The sequence below is a fragment of the Capsella rubella genome, unplaced genomic scaffold (assembly GCF_000375325.1).
Source record: "Capsella rubella cultivar Monte Gargano unplaced genomic scaffold, Caprub1_0 scaffold_3, whole genome shotgun sequence".
NCBI lineage: Eukaryota > Viridiplantae > Streptophyta > Magnoliopsida > Brassicales > Brassicaceae > Capsella > Capsella rubella.
The window spans coordinates 5,921,681-5,942,782 of NW_006238921.1; the positions used below are offsets into that span (position 1 = coordinate 5,921,681).

General features: G+C 38.7%; 8 protein-coding genes across 8 annotated transcripts; 3 read left to right on the forward strand and 5 right to left on the reverse strand.

The window, feature by feature from the left end:
* Positions 1-253: 253 nt before the first annotated feature.
* Positions 254-1,668, forward strand: LOC17891410 (DNA-directed RNA polymerases II, IV and V subunit 9A). Its single transcript, XM_006299463.2, has 4 exons — positions 254-375; positions 656-731; positions 1,153-1,311; positions 1,435-1,668. The coding sequence occupies exons 1-4, from the start codon at positions 347-349 to the stop codon at positions 1,513-1,515; spliced, it is 345 nt and encodes a 114-aa protein (XP_006299525.1). The 5' UTR covers positions 254-346; the 3' UTR covers positions 1,516-1,668.
* On the reverse strand, positions 1,651-2,664 carry LOC17892301 (bifunctional TENA-E protein). The gene is made up of 3 exons (XM_006298421.2): positions 2,493-2,664; positions 2,199-2,416; positions 1,651-2,103 (listed from the first exon to the last, which is right to left on the reverse strand). Exons 1-3 carry the CDS (start codon positions 2,622-2,624, stop codon positions 1,791-1,793), a joined length of 663 nt encoding a protein of 220 aa, XP_006298483.1. The 5' UTR covers positions 2,625-2,664; the 3' UTR covers positions 1,651-1,790.
* Positions 2,665-2,952: 288 nt separating this feature from the next.
* LOC17891579 (ubiquitin-conjugating enzyme E2 32) lies at positions 2,953-5,601 on the forward strand. The gene is made up of 5 exons (XM_006298125.2): positions 2,953-3,175; positions 3,753-3,884; positions 3,972-4,056; positions 4,240-4,403; positions 4,871-5,601. Exons 1-5 carry the CDS (start codon positions 3,065-3,067, stop codon positions 5,306-5,308), a joined length of 930 nt encoding a protein of 309 aa, XP_006298187.1. The 5' UTR covers positions 2,953-3,064; the 3' UTR covers positions 5,309-5,601.
* Positions 5,602-6,362: 761 nt separating this feature from the next.
* Positions 6,363-8,211, forward strand: LOC17893882 (B3 domain-containing protein At3g17010). Its single transcript, XM_023785551.1, has 5 exons — positions 6,363-6,461; positions 7,139-7,430; positions 7,523-7,677; positions 7,771-7,857; positions 7,942-8,211. The coding sequence occupies exons 1-5, from the start codon at positions 6,363-6,365 to the stop codon at positions 8,209-8,211; spliced, it is 903 nt and encodes a 300-aa protein (XP_023641319.1).
* Positions 8,212-8,521: 310 nt separating this feature from the next.
* On the reverse strand, positions 8,522-10,275 carry LOC17893220 (universal stress protein PHOS32). Its single transcript, XM_006298640.2, has 3 exons — positions 9,966-10,275; positions 9,421-9,530; positions 8,522-8,898 (listed from the first exon to the last, which is right to left on the reverse strand). Exons 1-3 carry the CDS (start codon positions 10,147-10,149, stop codon positions 8,698-8,700), a joined length of 495 nt encoding a protein of 164 aa, XP_006298702.1. The 5' UTR covers positions 10,150-10,275; the 3' UTR covers positions 8,522-8,697.
* Positions 10,276-10,421: 146 nt separating this feature from the next.
* On the reverse strand, positions 10,422-14,917 carry LOC17892475. Its single transcript, XM_006297064.2, has 13 exons — positions 14,528-14,917; positions 14,053-14,239; positions 13,887-13,959; positions 13,647-13,794; positions 13,342-13,451; positions 12,890-13,030; positions 12,677-12,818; positions 12,441-12,566; positions 11,721-11,884; positions 11,548-11,622; positions 11,248-11,389; positions 10,867-11,172; positions 10,422-10,747 (listed from the first exon to the last, which is right to left on the reverse strand). The coding sequence occupies exons 1-13, from the start codon at positions 14,795-14,797 to the stop codon at positions 10,598-10,600; spliced, it is 2,034 nt and encodes a 677-aa protein (XP_006297126.1). The 5' UTR covers positions 14,798-14,917; the 3' UTR covers positions 10,422-10,597.
* A 174-nt stretch (positions 14,918-15,091) lies between these two features.
* On the reverse strand, positions 15,092-18,587 carry LOC17891958 (protein high chlorophyll fluorescent 107). The gene is made up of 8 exons (XM_006297107.2): positions 17,904-18,587; positions 17,538-17,681; positions 17,122-17,427; positions 16,791-16,850; positions 16,385-16,630; positions 16,006-16,116; positions 15,672-15,848; positions 15,092-15,587 (listed from the first exon to the last, which is right to left on the reverse strand). The coding sequence occupies exons 1-8, from the start codon at positions 18,477-18,479 to the stop codon at positions 15,249-15,251; spliced, it is 1,959 nt and encodes a 652-aa protein (XP_006297169.1). The 5' UTR covers positions 18,480-18,587; the 3' UTR covers positions 15,092-15,248.
* Positions 18,588-19,060: 473 nt separating this feature from the next.
* Positions 19,061-20,750, reverse strand: LOC17893007 (probable pectinesterase 67). Its single transcript, XM_006299490.2, has 5 exons — positions 20,476-20,750; positions 20,165-20,327; positions 19,878-20,084; positions 19,554-19,801; positions 19,061-19,478 (listed from the first exon to the last, which is right to left on the reverse strand). The coding sequence occupies exons 1-5, from the start codon at positions 20,727-20,729 to the stop codon at positions 19,313-19,315; spliced, it is 1,038 nt and encodes a 345-aa protein (XP_006299552.2). The 5' UTR covers positions 20,730-20,750; the 3' UTR covers positions 19,061-19,312.
* Between the last annotated feature and the right edge of the window lie 352 nt (positions 20,751-21,102).

Sequence of the window (21,102 nt, forward strand, 5' to 3'; positions counted from 1 at the left end):
TTATATTCCCTAAACAATTTTTTTGTATGTAGTCAAATGAAACTTGTATAAAAAAGGAAATGTTATCATGGTAGATGTGTAAATAGTTATCTTCCATAATACAATGTAGTCAAATTTAATATTCTGTATAAATTATAGTTCTCTCATATCAATAAAGCCTCAATAGGTCAGGCCCAATAAGCCCAAGCGAAACAACCGTCCGAAGATATCACTACCAAAGTACTCTCAACTCTGTTATATGAGAGAACGACGATCTCATCTTCCTAAACGAGCCCGCCAGATTTTTTCTTTGAGACTCTTGTGATTCAGCTCTCAAACCTAAATTCTCTCAGCTGATTCAGCGAAGATGAGTACTATGAAATTTTGCCGCGAATGGTAACAAGCACTCGAGTCCTCAATCTCTCTTATAGTTTTCTTAGAGAATTGCACCTCATTTCGTCTAGGTTTTTTCTTTTCAAAGTTTCAAACTTTTTGCATGAATTTTTTATTTTTTGTTGTGATGTTTTTCTTCATCTGTGGAACCATCCATGGTTGATTTCACCTGGGATAATGTGTTAATTTCGCTTAAAGCTCTTACCTTTTTTTCGAATTTTGTTAATGGGTCGTCCTTGATTTGATTGGTTTGTTGTTTCTGTTTGATTTTTTTTGGGTTCAGTAATAACATTCTGTATCCTAAGGAGGACAAGGAGCAGAAGATTCTCCTCTACGCTTGCCGTAATTGCGATCACCAGGTATAGAAAAGCTTTTGGTCATTTTTGTGTGGACAAATTTAGGGTTTGTTAGCATTCAATGTAGTGCTATGACTTAGTTTAGCATTCAATTTCGAGTCTTTAATGAAGCTATCTCCTGCTTTGCTCTCTTTTAATGCTCCTAGTTTCTTCCAATTAGAATTCCTTAGTTTCACCTCCAACGTCTCTACTCCTTTAATCAAGGCTTATCCAGCAAGTTCGTTCTTGTGGTTTTACCTTTTTTAGTTATTGTGTTCATGAGATCAAGGGCCTAATTCTTAGCTTATGGAAAATATTGGTTACACAAACTGAGTGTAGTTCTTGACATTTATCAAAGCTGCATTGTCATCTTGTTGTTACAAATTGGATCATGTAAGTGTCGTCATCATCAGAATTCATGCTTTTTGGGGGCACTGACTTGCAGGAAGTAGCTGATAACAGCTGTGTGTACAGAAACGAGGTTCATCACTCTGTAAGTGAACGAACTCAGATCCTAACGGATGTGGCTTCTGACCCTACTCTTCCCCGAACCAAGGCTGTGCGTTGTGCCAAGTGTCAGCATAGGGAGGCTGTCTTCTTCCAGGTATAACTATCTTAAGATCCATCATCTATTGGTTATGCTACATCTTCACTGGTTGTTCCTAAACGTATTCTCAACTTTTGTATCCTGCCCGAGGATTTAATGAAGTTATCGTTGAATGTGCAGGCTACGGCTCGAGGTGAAGAAGGAATGACATTGTTCTTTGTCTGCTGCAACCCGAATTGTGGTCATCGCTGGAGAGAATAGATAGATTTTCTAGTTTCAATCATCACCTATGTTTTGATGAGTTCTCAGCACAATGATGTTGATGTAGTTATCAGTAAGTGTTAAGATGTGGAATGATGTGAACAACCTTCTGCCCCAGTCAGAGACAAATCCGTATTAGGAGCTATTTAGTCAGTGTTATGGCATCATTATCTCAACTTGTGTATCACCCATACATAAAAAACTGAAACTTGTTTCTCTCTTAACTGAAAGCAAACGAGAAAAGAAAAAAAAAAACTGAACCCAAACATTTGCTACTATCCTCCACGGCTCATCTCCCAGAACGCGACCTCGTGTTCAAGAACACGTACAAGCACATCTTCAGCTTCGGCCAAAGCTTCGTCGGAGGCATTCTCCAGGCAACGCTCGGCGATGTTCTTGACAGACGAACAATACTGTTTAAACCCGTCATTGCCCCACCGATGACAAGCTCCGGTAAGCTCCACCGGAGTTTTGTTCCCGTCCTCTAAACAATGAGCAAAGCTCTCTTGATACACTGCTTCGATTGCCCAGAAAGCTGTCATAATCACTGAATACTTCACCTCACTACTCATCAGAGCTTCCAGAAACCTTGAATAAACAAGAGATTAGAAACTACTGGTGTCTCATTTCAAATTCGAGTTTGAGTCTATTTTGTAAACAGAAATATATATAGAAATCAATACCTGCGATATTCTTCATTAGCTTTTTGGGGCACAACGGTCGAGAAATCAACATCCCATTTCGACCCTTCTCTTTTAAACCATTCGATTTCATCGTTCAGCGACGCCATACCACCAAGCACCACTTCCATATCGGAACTCTCGCCGGATTCTTTGCCGGCTCTGATCAATACACTCGCTACGAACGGCACGAATTCTCTCACGAACAGATAGTCTTGTCCCTGGAACTCAAAAAAGTTTCAAATTCACAGATTTTTGCTTTGTTTTTCATCAGTAAGCTACTAACTATAACAGTACCAGCCAAGTTCTGAAGGACGAGAGATCAACGGATCCGTCGCGGATCGAGACGACGAAGGCATGACGTGTAGCCGCCGTGTAAACCGAACGGTGCTTATCAAGCCACGTGTCGATCGCCTCTCTCTTCTCCATTGCAATTGCTTCTTCTTGCTTCTTTCAAGATTCTTCATTCACCGATTCATATTTGTCAACGTCAACCTTTTGACTTTTATCGTATAGTCTGTAACGTGCGCGTTTTATTGGGCTTTAAATTAATGGCCCAAGGCCTATTAAAGTCTTGCGACGATGGTTAAATGATTCTTCTAAATCGACGGCGTGTAAAGGTCCCTCGTAGATTACGTGGGAAATTATGAACGGTTAAGATGCGTGTGATTGCTAAGTTTACTATTCAGCAATGGTCACGTCACGTATCCATAGTTAAAGAGTGTGACGTGGATAATATTTTTCTAATTATATTTTCTGTTTTGTATATCTCAGCGTAATCACCTCCCCGAAGTTGTGTGTGAAATTTTATTATTTTCCTGTTAGACGGAGAATTTGCTTTTCCGGCAAGATCTGTTGGGAATAAGAAGATGGCGGATGAGAAGTATAACCGGAAAAATCCGGCGGTGAAGAGGATTCTGCAGGAGGTTAAGGAGATGCAAGCAAATCCTTCTGATGATTTTATGTCTCTTCCTCTTGAGGTAACATTTTCGATACTCACCTGATCTCCGGTTTAAGCTTTTGAGATCGGAGATTTTGATTGAATTTAAATTCTTATTCTGGAGAGAGAGAGAAAGTCCCCTCTCTTCTTTCAGTCTCCGTTGTGTGTCTTCTTCTATTCGGGATTGAACATCTGCTCTACCTGTTCTGTAGCTAGAATTAACTTCTATGTCTTGTTAATGTTCCGGTTTCGTATTTCGATTTCTGTTTCTATAGATCTAAGTATGGTGTTTCATGCTGTGTTGATTCGTATAATTGTGTATCTGTCAAGAGTGATGGTGTTTGATTTAGGCGACCATGATCAGGGAAGATTAAATATTGATATCCTCATGTGTTTTCACTGAATTTACTAAGTCTCTTGTATTGGGTATTCGTGTTCTACTGCAGCTTTCATGCCAGTTCTTTTGTTTCACAATCCCTTAGATTCTTACAACTGTTGGAGGTTGTCCGACATGGAATGGTCGAAATAGATTCCGCGCAATGTTATAATTGTCTTTACAAGTTTTTATTGTGATACCAAATCGTTTAAAATGATTCCTCTATCTGTCGTAACATCAGGAGAATATATTCGAATGGCAATTTGCCATCCGTGGTCCTGGTGATACTGAATTTGAAGGGGGCATTTATCATGGAAGAATTCAGCTGCCTGCAGATTACCCTTTCAAACCTCCTTCATTCATGTTATTGACTGTAAGGATCTTACTCTTCTTTCACAACACATATTGCAAGGGAAAAGGGAGAGTCTTTATTTCTTGAATCTCTCTACTTCTGTTTCAGCCTAATGGTCGGTTTGAAACCAATACCAAGATTTGCTTGAGCATTTCAAATTACCACCCCGAGCATTGGCAACCTTCTTGGAGTGGTAAGCTCATGAAAGTTTATATATTATTTCATTGATCCTTACACCAGCAACATGTCACTAGAGACCTTATTTCTTAACTGTTACTTCTTTTTTAGTACAAGACCACGTAACACTTGTAATTTACACGAGGTTGAACTATATATCATATCTTTGCTCTTATAATTTAGCTTTTCATCTTTGCAGTTCGGACTGCTTTGGTGGCTCTCATTGCTTTCATGCCCACAAGTCCCAATGGAGCACTGGGCTCGGTAGATTATCCAAAGGAGGAGAGGCGTACACTAGCCATCAAATCACGTGAGGCACCACCCAAGTATGGCTCTCCTGAACGGCAAAAAATTATTGATGAGGTATAGTTACTCAGTCCCCATTGAAACACCCTTAAGTGTTTTGTTTATGCATATTCTGGTTAAATTAATATGAATTTGGCTATATGTTTGTAGAACCTGTCGAATTTGGCTATATTTCGCCATTGTAAACCTTAGAAATAGCTGTTGGTAAAAATTTAAGCTTGCATATTCTAGCGATTAAGGTCTAGTGTTTGCTCAAAGAGTATCTATCTGCTTACATTTTACAGCATCACAGCTGCTATTGTCTGCATACAATAAAATTTGCTGCTAAACTACTTTATTAAAGGAGTAGCACCATTTTACCGATTACTATCCTTTTTAGACAAAGGGTTAGCGATCTCCTTTTGGTTTAAACTCTTGACCCTTTCTTCATGTATTTTGTTTGATATGACTTAAGTTTCCTTTGTATGATTCATCTTCAGTTTTAGAAAACAACTTAACTAATCATGTTCGTTTAATAAGCGCAGATTCATCACTACATCCTTGACAAAGCAACCGCGGTTCACAAAGCTGTTCCTCTGGAATGTAACCAAACACAGTCGACTGAATCAGTAGCTCAGTCCCAAACTGAGCCACAGGAAGCCATAACAGTAGTGGAGGAGCGGTCCATCTCTACAACAGACGCTATAGTTGATGATCAAATCATAGAAGAGACAACTGAAGCAGTCAATGCAGCTGCAGCAGCTAATGTGGTCCCTGCAGCATCAACAGCGGTTGAAGTTGAAGATAAAGTTTCTGTAAGTGGTGAGCAAACAACGATGGCCAGAAGAGCGGCTCAGAAGCCAGTCGATGACAGACTTTTCACGTGGGCGGCGGTTGGGCTCACAATCGCAATCGTGGTTCTTCTCCTTAAGAAGTTCATAAGATCAAGTGGTTATGGTGCTGGGTTTATGGATCAGTCTTGAAGTCTAATGAATATCGTCGATCCTAAAGGTTAAAAGTCAAAGTTGATCGATGGATGGAAAACATGAAAAGTCAATCCTGCTTATGGGAAAAGGGGGTTGTGGTGTTTAATGTATAAATATGATTAAAGTGCATAACATTATTGGGTAAATAATTATGTGTGAAATTGTCTTGCAGTTTAGTTGATAGATTCGATTATCACACTTGTGACAACAAAGTTAACAACAATATGTGTTTTGGATTTGGATACTGACTATTTTTTTTATTAATACAGCAAGCTTTTTATTATTGAAATCAGATTATTTAATGTGTTCATAACTATTTATAGTGTTTGAAATCGAACAATTTATGATGTAATGTATTCAGTCTATTTGTGTTTGTCTTCCTTTATTTTTTTTTTGAACAATACTGTAATATGGTGTGATTCAGATTCACAATGTGTGATCTCATCGTGTACCTTAGTTTTCACTTTTCTGTTTAGAAAAAAGACTTTCAACTTTTGACCTTTGACTGTTATAAATGTTTATTAAAAAAAAAAAGTTATTAAACCAAGGCTCAAATGTAATGAATGTAGTTGATAGTAATAATACTAAAAATAAATTATGTTTATGAAAATTTGATATTATGGGTACTGTGACAGTACTACTGTGGCAAAACAAGACACAAAAGAAGCAAGTTTAAAGTCTACGTCCTTTCCCCCCAGAGATGATCAGGTACTAAAACTAGCAAAGACACTCTGCTTTTGCGTGTCTGTGAAGCCAGTTCTTACTTGTCTCTTCTTTCTATAACCATTTTAAAAAAATATATAACATAAACAAACAATCACTTGGGCAATACATGAATGCTTTTTCACAATTAAAAACTCTGTTTGAATAAATGAAAACAATGCAAAATAGACATGGATACTCATCACTTTAACCACTTCTAATGTTTGAGAGCGAGAGATAGAAGAAAGTGAGTGAGAGAAAGAGAAAGAGAGAGAGAGAGTGAGAGAGAAAGAAATAGAAAGTGAAGAGGTTTTTGAGTGAGATAGAAGAAGAAGCTTTTCAAGGAGAGATGGGTTGGAACACTGGTTTTGAACGGATTAAACAAGAACGCAAGGACTTGGGTTTCTTCAAGATTTTTCAGAGTGCAGATTTGTCCTCTGAGAGCATGGTAACTTTGTCCTGAAAACCTCATACCATGCTCTAAAATGAGTAACTTTGTTCTTGATAGGAATCTTTTTGTTCGTTTTCTTAGGTTTTTTTTCTTCTTTGCTTCAAAAGGTTGAATCTGTTTATTCTCTAGATCTCTACATTTTCTGTGTTTGAAACGTTAAATCTGTTGGTTCTTTGGTGTTTAATGGACCACGACTGTTGAATCTTTGGGTTCAGTGTTTGAAAACTTAAATCTTGTTTTAAAGTAGTGAGATCTTTTTGGGTTCTCTTGGTTTGAAAGGTTGGATCTGTTTAGTCTCTGAATATTTACGTTCTTTTTGTTTTTAAAACGTTGAATCTGTTGTTTAGTGGGTCTCGACGTTCTATCTTTAGGCTCACTGTGCTTGAATCTTGTTATCTTTTGGTCGTCTTTGTTTCATGAAAAGTTGAATCTTTCTACTGCTTTACGTTAAAGAAGTTTCTTTTGTTTCACCTCTGCTCTCAAAAATATGAAAGTTGTTGCTCCTCTGTCTGTATGCTCAGATCTATCTTCTTTGCTTTTCTCGACTTCTTGATGCAAATTTTGTTTTGTGATAAGACTGAAAGAGTGAAACTTTGGCTTTAAATTGTTTATGTAATTTGACAAGTAAAAGTGTAAATGTTTTTAACACTCAGTCATTTGTATGGTGAAAACAGAGAGCGTTTCCATACAACTTCATGAGCAGGATCCCTGAGAAAGACTTATCTTACAAGATGGTGATAAGAGCGCAATGGGGAAAGTCTTGGGATGTAGAAGTCTCCAAGAATACGAGATATTACTACATCGAGAAGCCTGGATGGGATCAGTTTGTGAGTGACAACGCTTTGGGAAGAAACGAGTTTGTCACTTTCATTCACAAAGGGAAGATGATCTTTAATGTCTACATCTACGAGCAGAATTGCATGGAGATCCTAATACCTCGAATACTCATGCCTATGGATTGTTCTGGTAAGCTTTTGTGATTGTAATGCTTTATAAAACAGAGAAGTTGAATAATAAGAAGAAGAAGACTAAATCTTTTACTTTGATGATGAAAACAGGTGGGATCAAGAGAGAAGAAGAAGAGTGCAGCTACAAAGATGTGAAGAAAGAATATGAGGAAACAGATGAATCTCCTGAACGAGTTGAGATCAAAATTAGAAAGAAGATATCTGAAGAGAGCAAAACATCTAAGAAGAAGAAGACGAGCAAGAGAGTGAAGAATGGTATGGAAAGAGGTGGATCTTCGAGAGGGGTTGAGCTCAAAGCTAGGCAGAAGAAAGCTGAGGCTTACAATACATCAAAGAAGATGAAGAAGAAGATCAAGAGAAATAAGAAAATGACTGGTGCTCCAGAATTCAAAATCACCATAAGGAATTCATACCTCAAGTTCCTGGTAAGAGTTCAAAACAAAGACTTGACAGAACAATATACACACAGTTTCTGTATTTGATGTGAATCTCTGATTTTCTTTTTTCAGGCAATCCCAAAACATTTTGTGGATGATCATCTTCCGCAGAAGTCTAAGTTCTTCACTATTCACCACCCGGATGGTCTCAAGTCATGGAAGGTGCTTTGTTTGGTGAGGGAGATTCGGACAATCTTCTCAGGTGGATACTCGAAACTGGCAAGGGAGTATCCTTTATTGGTTGGTGACAAATGCACCTTCAAGCTTATTGAACCCTATGCGTTTATCCTAGATATCTCCAAGAAAACTAGAGAGGAGATCACTCACTGCATGATCGATTGAGACGGATGAATGTCAAGTGTCTCATTGCTTTCTTATCTATGGAGACAGTTAGATCAGTTTATGTCTTTATGACGGTTAAGTTATTGTGTTCTGGTTTGTATGCTTATTACATTTTCTGGTTGAATTACAATGTGATAAATTCGTCTTAGGACTATATATTATGCAAATCTATCAATCTTATGCTTCAGTCGTTTCCTTCAGCAGAGACAAGTGTTCGTCCTTAACTTGTAAACTAATGTTGTCACTGATCAAGTGTGCTTCCTCTTCTCTTATATCTGATTGAATTATAATGATAAAAACACATTTGGCATGATTGAAGTTGGTTCAAAACTCAAAAGAGTCTGTCTGTATTTATTAGAAGATGAAAGCGTTTTTTTACCCATACAGATGAACATTACACCGGTCACACACAAGAGTTATACAAATTCCGACCATGAACACACAACTTAGAATATACGGTGGTTATTTAGAGTTGTCCAACCAAACTCAGGTGTGAGCAGCCTTCACAACGGTCACAGGGCATGCAACACTGTTCACCACATGGTTGCTCACGCTTCCCATTATCATTCTCTTAAGACCACCAAGGCCTCGGTTACCCATCACAAGACTTGAGAGGGGAATCTGTTCAGCTGCTGAACAAATCTTCTCACGAGGATCTCCCCAATATATCTTCATCACTACTGTAATCTGTCCATGTTTTATAACAGTTGGATCTTAGTTTAACAGGGAACAAACACTTGTTGTTGTCAAAGAAAGTCTCACTCATATGGATCAAAATGTTTTTTTAAAAATCTTGGTCACACAATTCAGAAGGCAACAAAAAGCTTTCAATGAATTTCTGAACATATTATATGTCAGCACAGATACAGGTTATTCAATAAGTTATAGTCCTAACAACTCTTCAAAGTTTATATATAAACAGAGGAATAGAAGTCAGATTGATTATTCCAGAACACCAAAGATATAAAAAATTGGTTCTTCCAAGTTATCATTACTCTTTAATAATATGCATATATTCATTAAACTATCCGCAACTGGAAAATCGCCACATTTCGAATACAAATTCAGGTATTGTTATGTGAACATAAGTAAACTATTAATTCAAAGCATAAAAGAGTTTCAAGTTGCAGACAGGTTCATGGACTGTTCCTTTGGAACAGAAATAAGAGTTAGAAGACAGATGAATCCAAAGGGAAAGAAGAAGCTTACGGATTTCTTCCTAGCGGCAGTGTTGGCAATGTCAAGGGTTTCGGCATCTGGCTTCACTGCATACTTCTTCATCACAGCAGCATCAGAGAATTCACTCAGCGGAATGAAAGCTGAAAAGTTACAAACACAAGAACCAAAGTCAAACAACAAGAAGATGAAATTTTAACGAATACTTGGAAACAATTAAGATGCATGTCCAGGAGCAAAATTGGCTTCATCATGTTCCAGAGAAGTGAAGTGAGCATTCAATATAACATAACACGATCAAGTTACTAATGAAACAGATTCTTTCCAAATTTAGACAAAGCAAAATCATAGAGAAACCAATTGTAAATCAAAATGATGCATGAGTAAGCTCAGTTCAACAAAAATTTGCAAGATCCTCGGACAAAGGCTCAACAAGTGAAATCGTAAACCTTAAAACAGAACAAATCATAAATAATCATTATCATCATCGATGGTGATTTCTATCATGTCCAGGAAGGAACACAAAAGAGAAAAAGGAATTTGAGAGAGAGAGAGAGAGAGGGAGAAAAAGAAGATACGTGATCCAACGGTCTCCCAGAGCTGCATCTCGCCTTCTTCGTAATGCACATCGTGAGCTATGGTGATGAGGATGAGATGATCGCCGTCACGAACCACGTTATCGATCGCCCAGCTCAGTGCCTTCTTGCTACAATCTGAGAAATCCACCGCCACTCCGATCCTCCGTCCACCACTCTCCGCCATATCTTTCTCTCTCTCTTTATCGCAGTCGAAGACAAAATGGGTTCTGATGAGGAAGAAGAAGGACTAGACTAAGAAGAAATTGAAATCAACGATTCAATAATGAGAATTATTCTTTGTAATGCTGTCCAACGATCTGGATACATCCTGTCCGTTGAATGAAGCCCATGACCGATTGATCGCAGCCTTACAACTAAAACAGTGGGTAAACACTGAAAAATATCTTCACGGAAGCGGGGCCCACCATTGTTTTAGGAACAACAGTTCTTGTCCAAAGCAGAGAAAAGTCACGTTATTAATTCAAACAAAACTCTCCACTACTTTAGTATTTTAAGTTTTTAACAGGTCAGATTCTGTTTCTTCCCCCAACCAATCATGCCAAAAAAAACCAAGAAGAACAAAATCAAATAGGTCCCTTACGAGAGATGTTACAAAAATAGGTAGGCAGCTTTTAAATCTTGAGAGCGCGGGTGATTTCCCAGCAAGTCGCCTCCGTTTCGTAAGACAACCCAAGGCCTGATCCCGAATTTCCCCTACCGCTGTTTGATAAGGTCACTAAGAACCACTCGTTCTCTAATGACGGATACATTAGCTGATCATCCTGCAACCATTTTTACATTGCGCTTCTTTTACATTCATTTTACCGCCATTTTATTAACCAACATTTAAATAAATAAATAACATACACACACACACACAAAAAAAAAGTCGTTTTGTTACCTCAGGGAGGTCATAGAATTCATCAGGAGATATCTGAAGTATAGCTGATGCTGACTGACCAGTACACCACGCGTATAGTTTGGTTTCCTCGTCTGCAAGTGTTATTGTTATGTCGAATGTTCTCACTACTTCTGATCCTGCGTTACCGGTGCAGCTTACTCGGCAGAAGCCACATCGCAGATTCCCTCCATGTGATGACGATGCTGATGATGATTCTTCATCTATGAAATGGCCACAAAGGCTATGTGATAATCTAGTTTTTATGTTATGGCATTGGTCGATCTCATCCAGCTTAACCCGACAAATCTGTCCCAACAAAAAAACATATGAGTAGGATGTATAAAGGAAACAGATATAAAAGCTTTAGAAAGTGAGATGTACGTTTACTGCAGGTTTTATATGTTTGGAAATTTGAGAGAGGGTAGAGATTTTGTGAAGACACGAAGAGGTCAGAAATGCGGGCAAGCAGCTAAGGTTGACGAATGCAGCTTTCTCGTCTTTCTCATGCCATAACACCTCAAGGCTGCTCAACCAAACAAGATATTCATTAATGTTTAAGCTAAAGCTACAAAACCAATACATAAAGGAACTTATTGAGAAGTATATACCATTCATGTTTGAGGTAAATCAGTTAGTCAATAGAGATGGATAGTTCTCAGTTTCAAAGCAAGAGAGACTTACCAATTCTTGTTTGTGACTCTGCAGGATAACCCAGACACGTACACGACATGACCAACCCCTAACCTTCCCAACGACCTGGAAACCATAAAATTAAACAGCTCATTAAACAGAATGTTCAAGGCTCCCAGTTGCTGTTCAACTGACATTTTGGAAGTTACGAAACAGTACGATACCAGTAACTAGTAAAATGGAGCTTTGCCCATATTGCACCACTTGTGTCCTCAATTTTCAAAGAAAACACCACTCCTGTGGCATTTGGATCATCACATAAGATATCAGTTACGATACCATAGAGACTGATGCCAGTGGTTTTGTCGCGAATGTCCGTAATAATCGTCTGCAGAACTTCAACCAAGGAGAGTAATATTAGCAGTTGCAGCTGCGCAATAGAATCAAAAATAATGGCCAGAGCAAGCTTTATATATAAAATTTATATATAAGATATATAGTCTCTCCAACCATTGGTTCGTTTCCCTAAGTTACTAGGCCGACCAGGCAGTGAATTCCCAACAGAGATGATATTGTGCTCACAAGTAAGACACAAACAAATATTTAATTGTTATGAATGAAGTTTGCTATGAAAAGAAAAACCAGTAATGACATGCAAATGATAGGATTTGTAGCGATAAGAACTTAGATTCAGGGTGAACCAAATAAAATGGAATTGTTGAATAACCTACCCTGTTACCTGAATTCTAAACAGAAGGTGCACAGAAAGATAATCCACAAACTAGTCACACGATTGGTTGATATAAAAACATTCCAATCACGGCATAGGCTTTTGACAACTTTACAATTATCTATTACCCTACACCCATGAAGTTAAGTCTCTAGATTTATAAACCATCAGTTAATATCGTGCTGAATAAAGTGGTATATCAACTTCTACTCACCCGAAAAGGATAGTTACTATAGTCTATAGACCCCTCGGCATCACGAGGCAATGTCACCTGCGAAACTCCGCCTGAACCAAGCAGTTTAGATCCTTGACACTGATTTTGGGTCAATGCTACACAAACCTGAAGAAGGAAAAAAACAATTCACTCCTCATTGGTGACATAAAAAAATCAAAGCAAATATCTGACCTAGAAAAAGAAGAGTGACAGATTCAAAAAAACGGTTCACCCACCCGTTCCTCTTGCAAGGTTGCCGGAAATAGATAGAGATGTGTTGCGCTACCATATTCAAGGCAGAACTCATCCTTTCCATCCACTGCACTCTCTTCGAGACTAGAAATATAAGGCCTCTCAATCCCAAGCATGCTTCCCACACTGAAAACGAATCTGTAAGAAGGTGTTGGTGGGAAAAAAATTAAGGTAGAAGCACCAAGCCAGGAGCTTACCTCAGAAGGTTTGCCACAATGACTTGCTCTCCCCACAAGATAAACTTTAACCTATCACCGTCCCCATCCACAAGTACAATTTGCCTTCTATGTGCAGTACTAAACTTGAGTTCAGATTCCAGAGGACCTATAGATTCAATCCTGCTCGCAAACCAAGAGGGGTTGGTTAATGCAATATTACTTTTAGATTAAACAGCCAATAGAAGTTAAGTACACTCAATCTCTTAAATCGTTTGTGAATGAGGTACTTTATTCGTCTTTCAAAAAGTTTACCATGTAATCACAACATTTTTGATACTAGTCATTACTTTCAAAAGGTTTTTATCTGATAAATCTAATCACTGTATTAGTGTTAAATATTTCTGGAACCTGTTTGTGACTAGGAATGTGGGTAATAAGTTGCTTTTACCAAGATCGGTATTGAGTGATATCATACGCACATACTCTCTTACCTAGCATACAAAGAGTATGAAGTTCCACTGTTGAAAGCATCCAGAGAAACAGATGCGAATGTATCTGAACAAAATTGTGCTGCTATGAGGATTGCATCATCGTCTTGGTCCTGCCGTATTTGAAAGTCATGTAAAGACTAAACCATTTTTTCCATATAAAACTTCATACAAAGAAAGTGATATGTGTAAGTGCAGTTCTAAATTCCGTCAACCAAGACAATGCAAATCCATATTAGCAGACAATATTGCAGTTCTAGTTTCTAGTGACTACCAACATGCAAATCCAAAATTGGAAGAAACCAAACCTCATCTAGCAAAATGATAAGATACTCTGTTGGAAGTAACCGTGGAGTGCCAAATCCTTCTCTCGCAGTACGAAGGTAGCACCCAGTGAGCAAAACCTCTCTGCCTTTCCCAAGAATCCCATTTGGTGTTTCCACCAACTCATAATACCTACACAAGGCATTATATGCTTCTAAGAATCTCTATACAAGGATCATAAACAAGCAGTAAAACGCATCTTCATCTTTAGCGAATAAGCATACCTGCGATGCAGATAAATATCAATGGTGTTAGAGCTCCAACAATCCCCTAGTGTAAGCATGAAAATATTTGTACCTGAAAAAATAATTTATATTTGAATGAATAACCCACTTATTTGGCCACGATAGGGCAGAGGAAATGAAAACGCTGGCAGGATTTACAAGATACCCGGAAGAACATCGGCATTAATAATAACAGCTTCCAAAACGCTGTTCATGGACAAAAAATTCTTCTCATGAATCGAGTCTATTGTCACAGTATTAGCTAGTCTTCTTCTTCTGTGACTCTTTTTCAACTGAGCAATGAGTTCCGGCTTCTTCTTTGACATTCCTGGTTTGTTTTGCTCATGCCATGCCTACAAAAATAAACATTAGAAACCAAGTGAATAAAATATCCAAAATCGTCTCTACCAAAATCACTACATAAACAGGCTCAACAGAAAATTCAAAGCTATATCTCATATATTTTTATATACTGCTCAAACTCATTGGCCAAGCTGCAAAACGATTTCTCAAAAATCAAACAGACAGAGACGTTACAATGTTATAAGCACACAGCCTCATCAAATCGGAGCTTCCCACCTACTACAATCCCCCAATCGAGAAAAACATCAAAAACGAAATATGAGAGATATTAGCAGCACCTGAGAGAGATCGGACAACAGAATCGCGGCAGTGACACCGCTCGAATAAGCTGTACAGGTTTTCAGAATACGCGAAGCAACCCAGCCCCAACCCGGACCAGTAGCCTCAGCCGCGGCTTCTGTCGGATCCTTGTTGCCCTCCCCTTCCTCACCGTCGTCTTCTTCTGGTGAAATCACTGTTCTGGCATAGTCAATGAACGCCAGAAATGGATCTTCGACTTCTTCCTGGCTATCGATTTCAATGAGCGATGCTCCGTTTGTAACCCCCATCGGAGCTCCGATTCCAATTCTAAACCCTAGATTTGCCGTTCCTGTGAAATTGCCCGGGTTTATCAGGATTCAGACTTTATGATTTCGCGGGGAAATTAATTTTAAATATTAAACCTGAAAACTTAACAATTTTCCTCAAAATCAATTCGCCGGGAATGTCTGAAATTAAAGGTATGCGTTTAATCTTAAATGTCAAAACAAAATAATTCACCAAAAAGTCCCTAAATATTCAACTCTTTATATATTTCTCCACTATATTTTTTTGTCTTTGATAATGTAAAGTTTGAAACAAAATCAGATAAGAGAACTAAATAAAGTGGTAAAGTTAAAGTCACTATAGTAAATCTTCTTTTTTTCAATTTTAACAAATTGCTATCTTATCATTCTTCTCAAAATTACACATTCGATCCTTTATCTTTACACCGCCCCAATAAATATTCCTCATATTTTGTCAATCACCATCATTTATCCTCCCTCTAGTGAATCTCTCTAACCTCTTAGAATCAAGATTAACGTCCAGCTTCAAAGGATCCAACGACAGCTTCTCGCGTAAAAACGCATCGAGTTTAAACCCGCTCCCAGTTTCAGTGTCCTCACGTCCCATGGAGCTCTCTGGCTGCTGATTGGATTGGCTATCTTTGGCGCCACCCATGTTTTTAAGAGTAGTTGTTAACCTGGTGTTGTCATTGCTCTGACCAAAGTTCAAGAGCCTTTTAACAGTGTCTAAAGCCGGGTCGATGATATCCAAGAATCCTGTGACCCACGAGGCATCATCAACAACCTCCGTCCGCTGTTTTGCAATGAAAAAAAACAGATGAATATAAACGCTACTAGAAGATCCTGCTAGAAATCAACAATATGTACAAATGCTTACTTGTTGGAAATACAGGTTCCGGATTTCTTCAGCACGTTCGGAGTCTCCTTGATCTTCCTCAAGTTGTGCCCAGGTCATCCATGTAACATAGCTCTGTGAGTTAATGTTCAATGAAGATCTGAACAATCTTCTTGCTGCTGATAAGTTTCCTGCTCTCTGTTCAAGAACTCCCCACGCCTGTAGAGACAAAGAATGTCTTAGCATACTTTCCGGCTAATATATGATTCCAACAAGTTTTTGGTTAATAAATCTTATTCCCTCGTTTTTACAATGTTTAAGTTCAGACCCTGAGAGGACACATAAAGTTGCAAATGGAATATTTTATTAGTTATACCTGTAGACAACGAGCAGCGCTTTCGGTATTTGCATCAATGGAGAGAGCTCTTTGGTAAAGTTCTCTAGCTGTTGTTGTGTTTCCTTCTTTCCATTCCATCCAACCCCAAGCCTAAACCGGAATACACTTTCACCAATCATTTCCCCTTCCATACACAATTATAAAGACTCTTGAATTCGCTAACCAGATAGAACTGGGTAAAACCAAAATCTACTAAGTAAATGGTATAAGTTTATTTACAAGTTAATACCAATAGAAGGGGCCTAAAGAACTATTAGCAAAAATCAAAAGCTCAAACATTAAGGAAAACGTAAAAACCAAAACTACTTGAGCAGATCGATCATGTAAAGAGCAATCAAACTGAATCTTGTATACTTACAATCCAAACAGGCTGATGTCTAGGATCGAGCTCTGATGCTCTTCTTAGTAAAGCTCGGGCAAGATTAGCAGATGAGTGTTTGTACTCCAGTAAGCCAAGAGACTGAAGGAGAACAGGGTCTCTAGGATTGAGCGCATGACCTATCTTCAGGAGCTTTCTTCCACGCTCAACATTACCTACTCCAGCTTCAAACACCCCCCACACGTGCCACGCAAACCTATTCTTGGGGCTTGCCTGGACTGCTCTCTGTAAAGAAAAAGAATGCGCGATTAGAGCCTGAAGCTTCCATCTGTAGCTCCAATTGCTTAACAGGAAGGAACTAAGTCATTCGTGGGATAAATATATAGCCTCCACTGCGCTGATCTCATTGTGAATGGGAAATATAAAAAAAGGATGTAGCAGTTACCTCAAAAAGCTTTCTAGCAGCTGGGTATCTTTCCTGCTGTATCTCCAACTGAGCCCATGCCTGTTCATAAAAATGAACATATAGTATGAAAAGAGAAGCTCGTGCAGAACATTTTTGTAACCTCTAAATACAAGCAACCTTTCGAAACTAAATCATGTGACTGGTACGGAAAAGACAGGGGATGCGAGAATTAGGTTTCATGAAAATGGTAGTAGCTGAGTAGCATTCTCTTTTTACACAATTATCTAAGAGGATTAATCCTAGGGTGCAACTTTACTGAATGGCAATGTCTAGCTCTTATCACAGACATCTGATGATGCAAAACACTTACCAACCAACTGGCGCAGCTCTTTGAGTTGCTTATAGTGGCCTGCTTGAACAGGTACCTAGCCTGTTCATACCGGCCAGCTTTGGCTTCCAACAAGGCAAGTGTTTGGTAGATATACTCGTTTCGGCCACAAAACTTGAGGCCTTTGGCTAGCAGATTCCTGGCTTTACTAATATTTCCTTGTTTAATCTCCAGGTTTGCCCATCCATGCCAGGCTGCTACATGCTTCTTGTCAGCCACCGTAGCTGCATCAAACAATTCCCTGGCTCTTCTTACATTTCCCAACTTTTTTTCCAGGACAGCCCAACACTGTTCCATAGGAGACAGGTATTTGATATGCACGAGAAACAAAAAGTGTATCAAGCAAACTGCTTTAAAGATCAAGTCAAATAAATAAATAAAGAAAAGCCATACAGCACCTGCCAAATATATGCATTCTCTCCTTGTGTAGCTTGACACCCTTTCTCATACACGATCCGAGCTTCAGCTAACTTGGATTGTTTGCTCAGTATCTTCCCCAATGCCACGTATGGTCTCCCATCCTCCGGCCAGTAAGCTATGCACTTAAAACCCAACAACACATGATTAGATTCAGTAGACATCTACTCGCTACATTAACCTCTCTTTTCAATGGTGCGTTTACAGATGATTCAGGGATAAGCTAAACTATACAAAGAGTCACTAAATTTTGAGAACCATTCTCCAATTTCACCCTACACATTGATGGTTGGAACAATCAGAAATTGCATGATCATATACTGACCAAAAGGCAGAAGTGATGTTACCTTCTCCAGAATCTTCTCAGCGTCTTTATATCTGAAATTTCTCGCCAGAACCTTTGCTCTGTACAGAGATAAGTCCAAATTCACCGCAAGCGGCTTCTCTTGAGCCCTAGCAGCAGCCGCGGCTGAAGACGACGACGACGACTCCGATCTCTCCGGCTCAAATATCGGCATCTTCTTCGCTATATTACTCAGACCAGCATCGATCCTCGCTGGATACTTTCTTCCCTCTTCCTCACTAGATTCCTTATCGGAATTCTCCAACAACGGCCGTCGAACTACCAATACTCCCTCCGTGTTAGATTCCCCTCCCTCGCTCGTCAATTCCTTCTGCTGCGATGATACACCCGACGAAGACCTGTCGACAACTGCACACAGAGACGTGCTCTTAGAGGAGCACGGAGGATGCATGAGAAACGATTGACCGGAGATTCCATGGGTTCCGATATTGATCTTCGCCGAAAATTTACAGAGATTATCAGGAATTTGAGAAGGAGCGAGAAATAAAAGAGAGAATGAAGAAGTATTCGCCGGAGAAGGTGATGAAGACGAAGAAGTCGGGACGAAGAAGAAGTGCATTGTTTTAAAAAAGCTTCAACTGATAAAACCGTTTGCGAGCTTTCATGGAGGAGACGGAGAAAGAAGGAAGCTAGGCGGGGCACTCGGGCGGGGAAGAAGAAGAATGGTCCTTCAAAAATACGAAGCTACCCCTAAATTAATATAAGCTATCCTGTATTTTGCAGTGTTGTGTAAAGGGTGACTTGGTCATTGTCGGGAAGATACTACTGTGCAATATCCGGCCACGTTGCTAAAGTTATTGGATGGCTTAGCTGAATTGGATTTCAGTTACACGTGGCCATATGTTACTGGCTCAAAGCTGTGAGGGAGAATCTTAGCCACAGAACCCGGTACACTCTGGTCCGGTTAAGTGCATAGTTAAAGTTCGAAATCATCCAATCATATCTCGTCTGAGATAAGACCAAAACAAGAGGTCATGACGGGGTCTGGTGACTATTGTCGAAAGCAAACAACAAGAAATTATTATGTAGAATTAGCATACATTAAATTTTTTTAAGTATCTTTCAATTAATATTCACTTTCATTTTTAAAAAGCTGATCTGCTATCATTCGGGAAAAATATATGTTAATTTGGAATTAGATGATGAGTTGAACTTTAGGTTACATAAATTATAAATGGAAACTATCTCATATAATGTGTGCAAACAACACAAGAGTTTCCAATCACTCTATGAACATTTTAGAGTAGAGAACAAAAATAAGAGAAAAACTATTTTGTATAGTATACCGCCGAAGAAAAGATGGGAATGGTCTTTCTTCGTATGTTTTTTTTTTCAAGCCACACCAAAACGCGAAACGTCAAAAGCCAAATTGCGCGATAGCATAATGAATTCTTAAGACTTTTGTTGAAGCCAAACAGGGAGCCAAGAAGTTCCATCAATAAAATCAATGGACAAGAAAGACTCAACTTCTTGTTTTGTAAGCTCTTTGGCCCAATCAGATCTTTGTTGCCTCTCAGCTCCTGGTCCATGACACTTGTACTCTCCATGGTATAGATTCCTGATTAATCGCAAGAGTACATTAGTACATAAACTAATCATCCAAATTAGGTAAAAAGTTAACTAGAAGACTAACTCAGTAGAGCCATGGTAACTCCAGTTAGTCCAACCATCAGGGACAACAGTCTTGGACAAGTAAGTCTTGGCAAAGATGACTCGAGAATAAGGTCCTTTGGCCCGACCCAAATAAACCTCGTCAATTCCGTACACTTTGCCTCTAATGAACACATAACCCGTATTTTCCTCTGCACTTTCTCTATGGTGTGCTGTAATTGACCCATACGGTTTCACCCTCTTGTCCGATACCACAAAAATCTCACAATTCTGCAATGATATTTGGAATTAATTTTCTTCTATGCTATGTTTAAGAGAATGTGTATAGTAGTGTGGGACAACATACGTTGAAAACGGAAGTTGCACGACCGAAGATGAAGTCTATGGAGCCTTGAATGTAACACTCATGGTAGTAATGTCTACCTTTGTTATCAAACAAAGTGTTGTGTAAGCTGTAGAACGCACAATGGTAAAACGCTACTTTGTCGGCAGCCACAAACGCTGCTACGGATTGATTTTCAGACGTGAATGCCATTCCCACAGGAGCATCATTCTGTATATACACGAATGTCATTAGTTGATGTAATTTAAAAGAAAGATTAAATTTTGAATATCTACAGTTATTATACGTACTCTTATGCTTATACCAAAAGCAACAAAGTGATTAGCTTCCACTTTGAAAGTGGCTGAAGCAACATTGTCGACCGAACTTTGTGATGATTCGATTACCGTTTTGCCCTTTCCATTACCCCTCATGAATATGAACGGTTTGTTCTCTGGAATGTGCACTCTCTCTCTTTTCCCCAAAAATAACAAATTCAAAATCAGAAATGTTATATATTAGTTCATATAACTTGGTTATCCCTATATTCAAAAATGGAGAGTAAGGTTTGACATATCGGATCGTTTAAATGGTTAAACCTCTTAAGAGTATAAATACATACTTGTAGATTCCTTTACGGACATGGACGATAATCCAATTGGAGTTACCAACAGGGACAGCATCAATGGCCTTTTGAACAGAAGTGTAGTCTCCTTTGCCTTCAATATCGACAATTATTGATCTATTTGTTGCGATTTTTTCAGTAAGTAGGGGCGCGTCGAATTTAGTCTTTTGCATTGCTGATGCGTCCGAACCCCATGCGGACATTACAACTAGGGTTAGAACAAGAACCATTCTTGTTCGATGATCCATCATTTTTCTTTCTTGATTTTTTTTTTTTTTTGGGGGGGGGGGTTTCTATTTTTCTTTTTGGAATATGGTGTGTGAGAAAAGAGATTATATTGGTGAAGGAAGAGGTTTAATTTAAGAAAACAGGTTTTTAAATTTAGGGTGGTTCGTTGTGTTTGTTTAGTTTTGGGAGGTAAGGGATTTTGGAGGAAGAAATGGTTTTTACTTAGAATGTTTTTGTTTTTTATTTTTAGACGTTTATTATTGATTAATGGACGATAAATACTTTGAAGTATATTTCTATATTTGGTATTGAGAACAAAAAAGATTGTGATTGTTGCGTAACCGATGATACCACTGTATAAACCGCTCATTCGTTAACGTAATCAAACCTTACTCG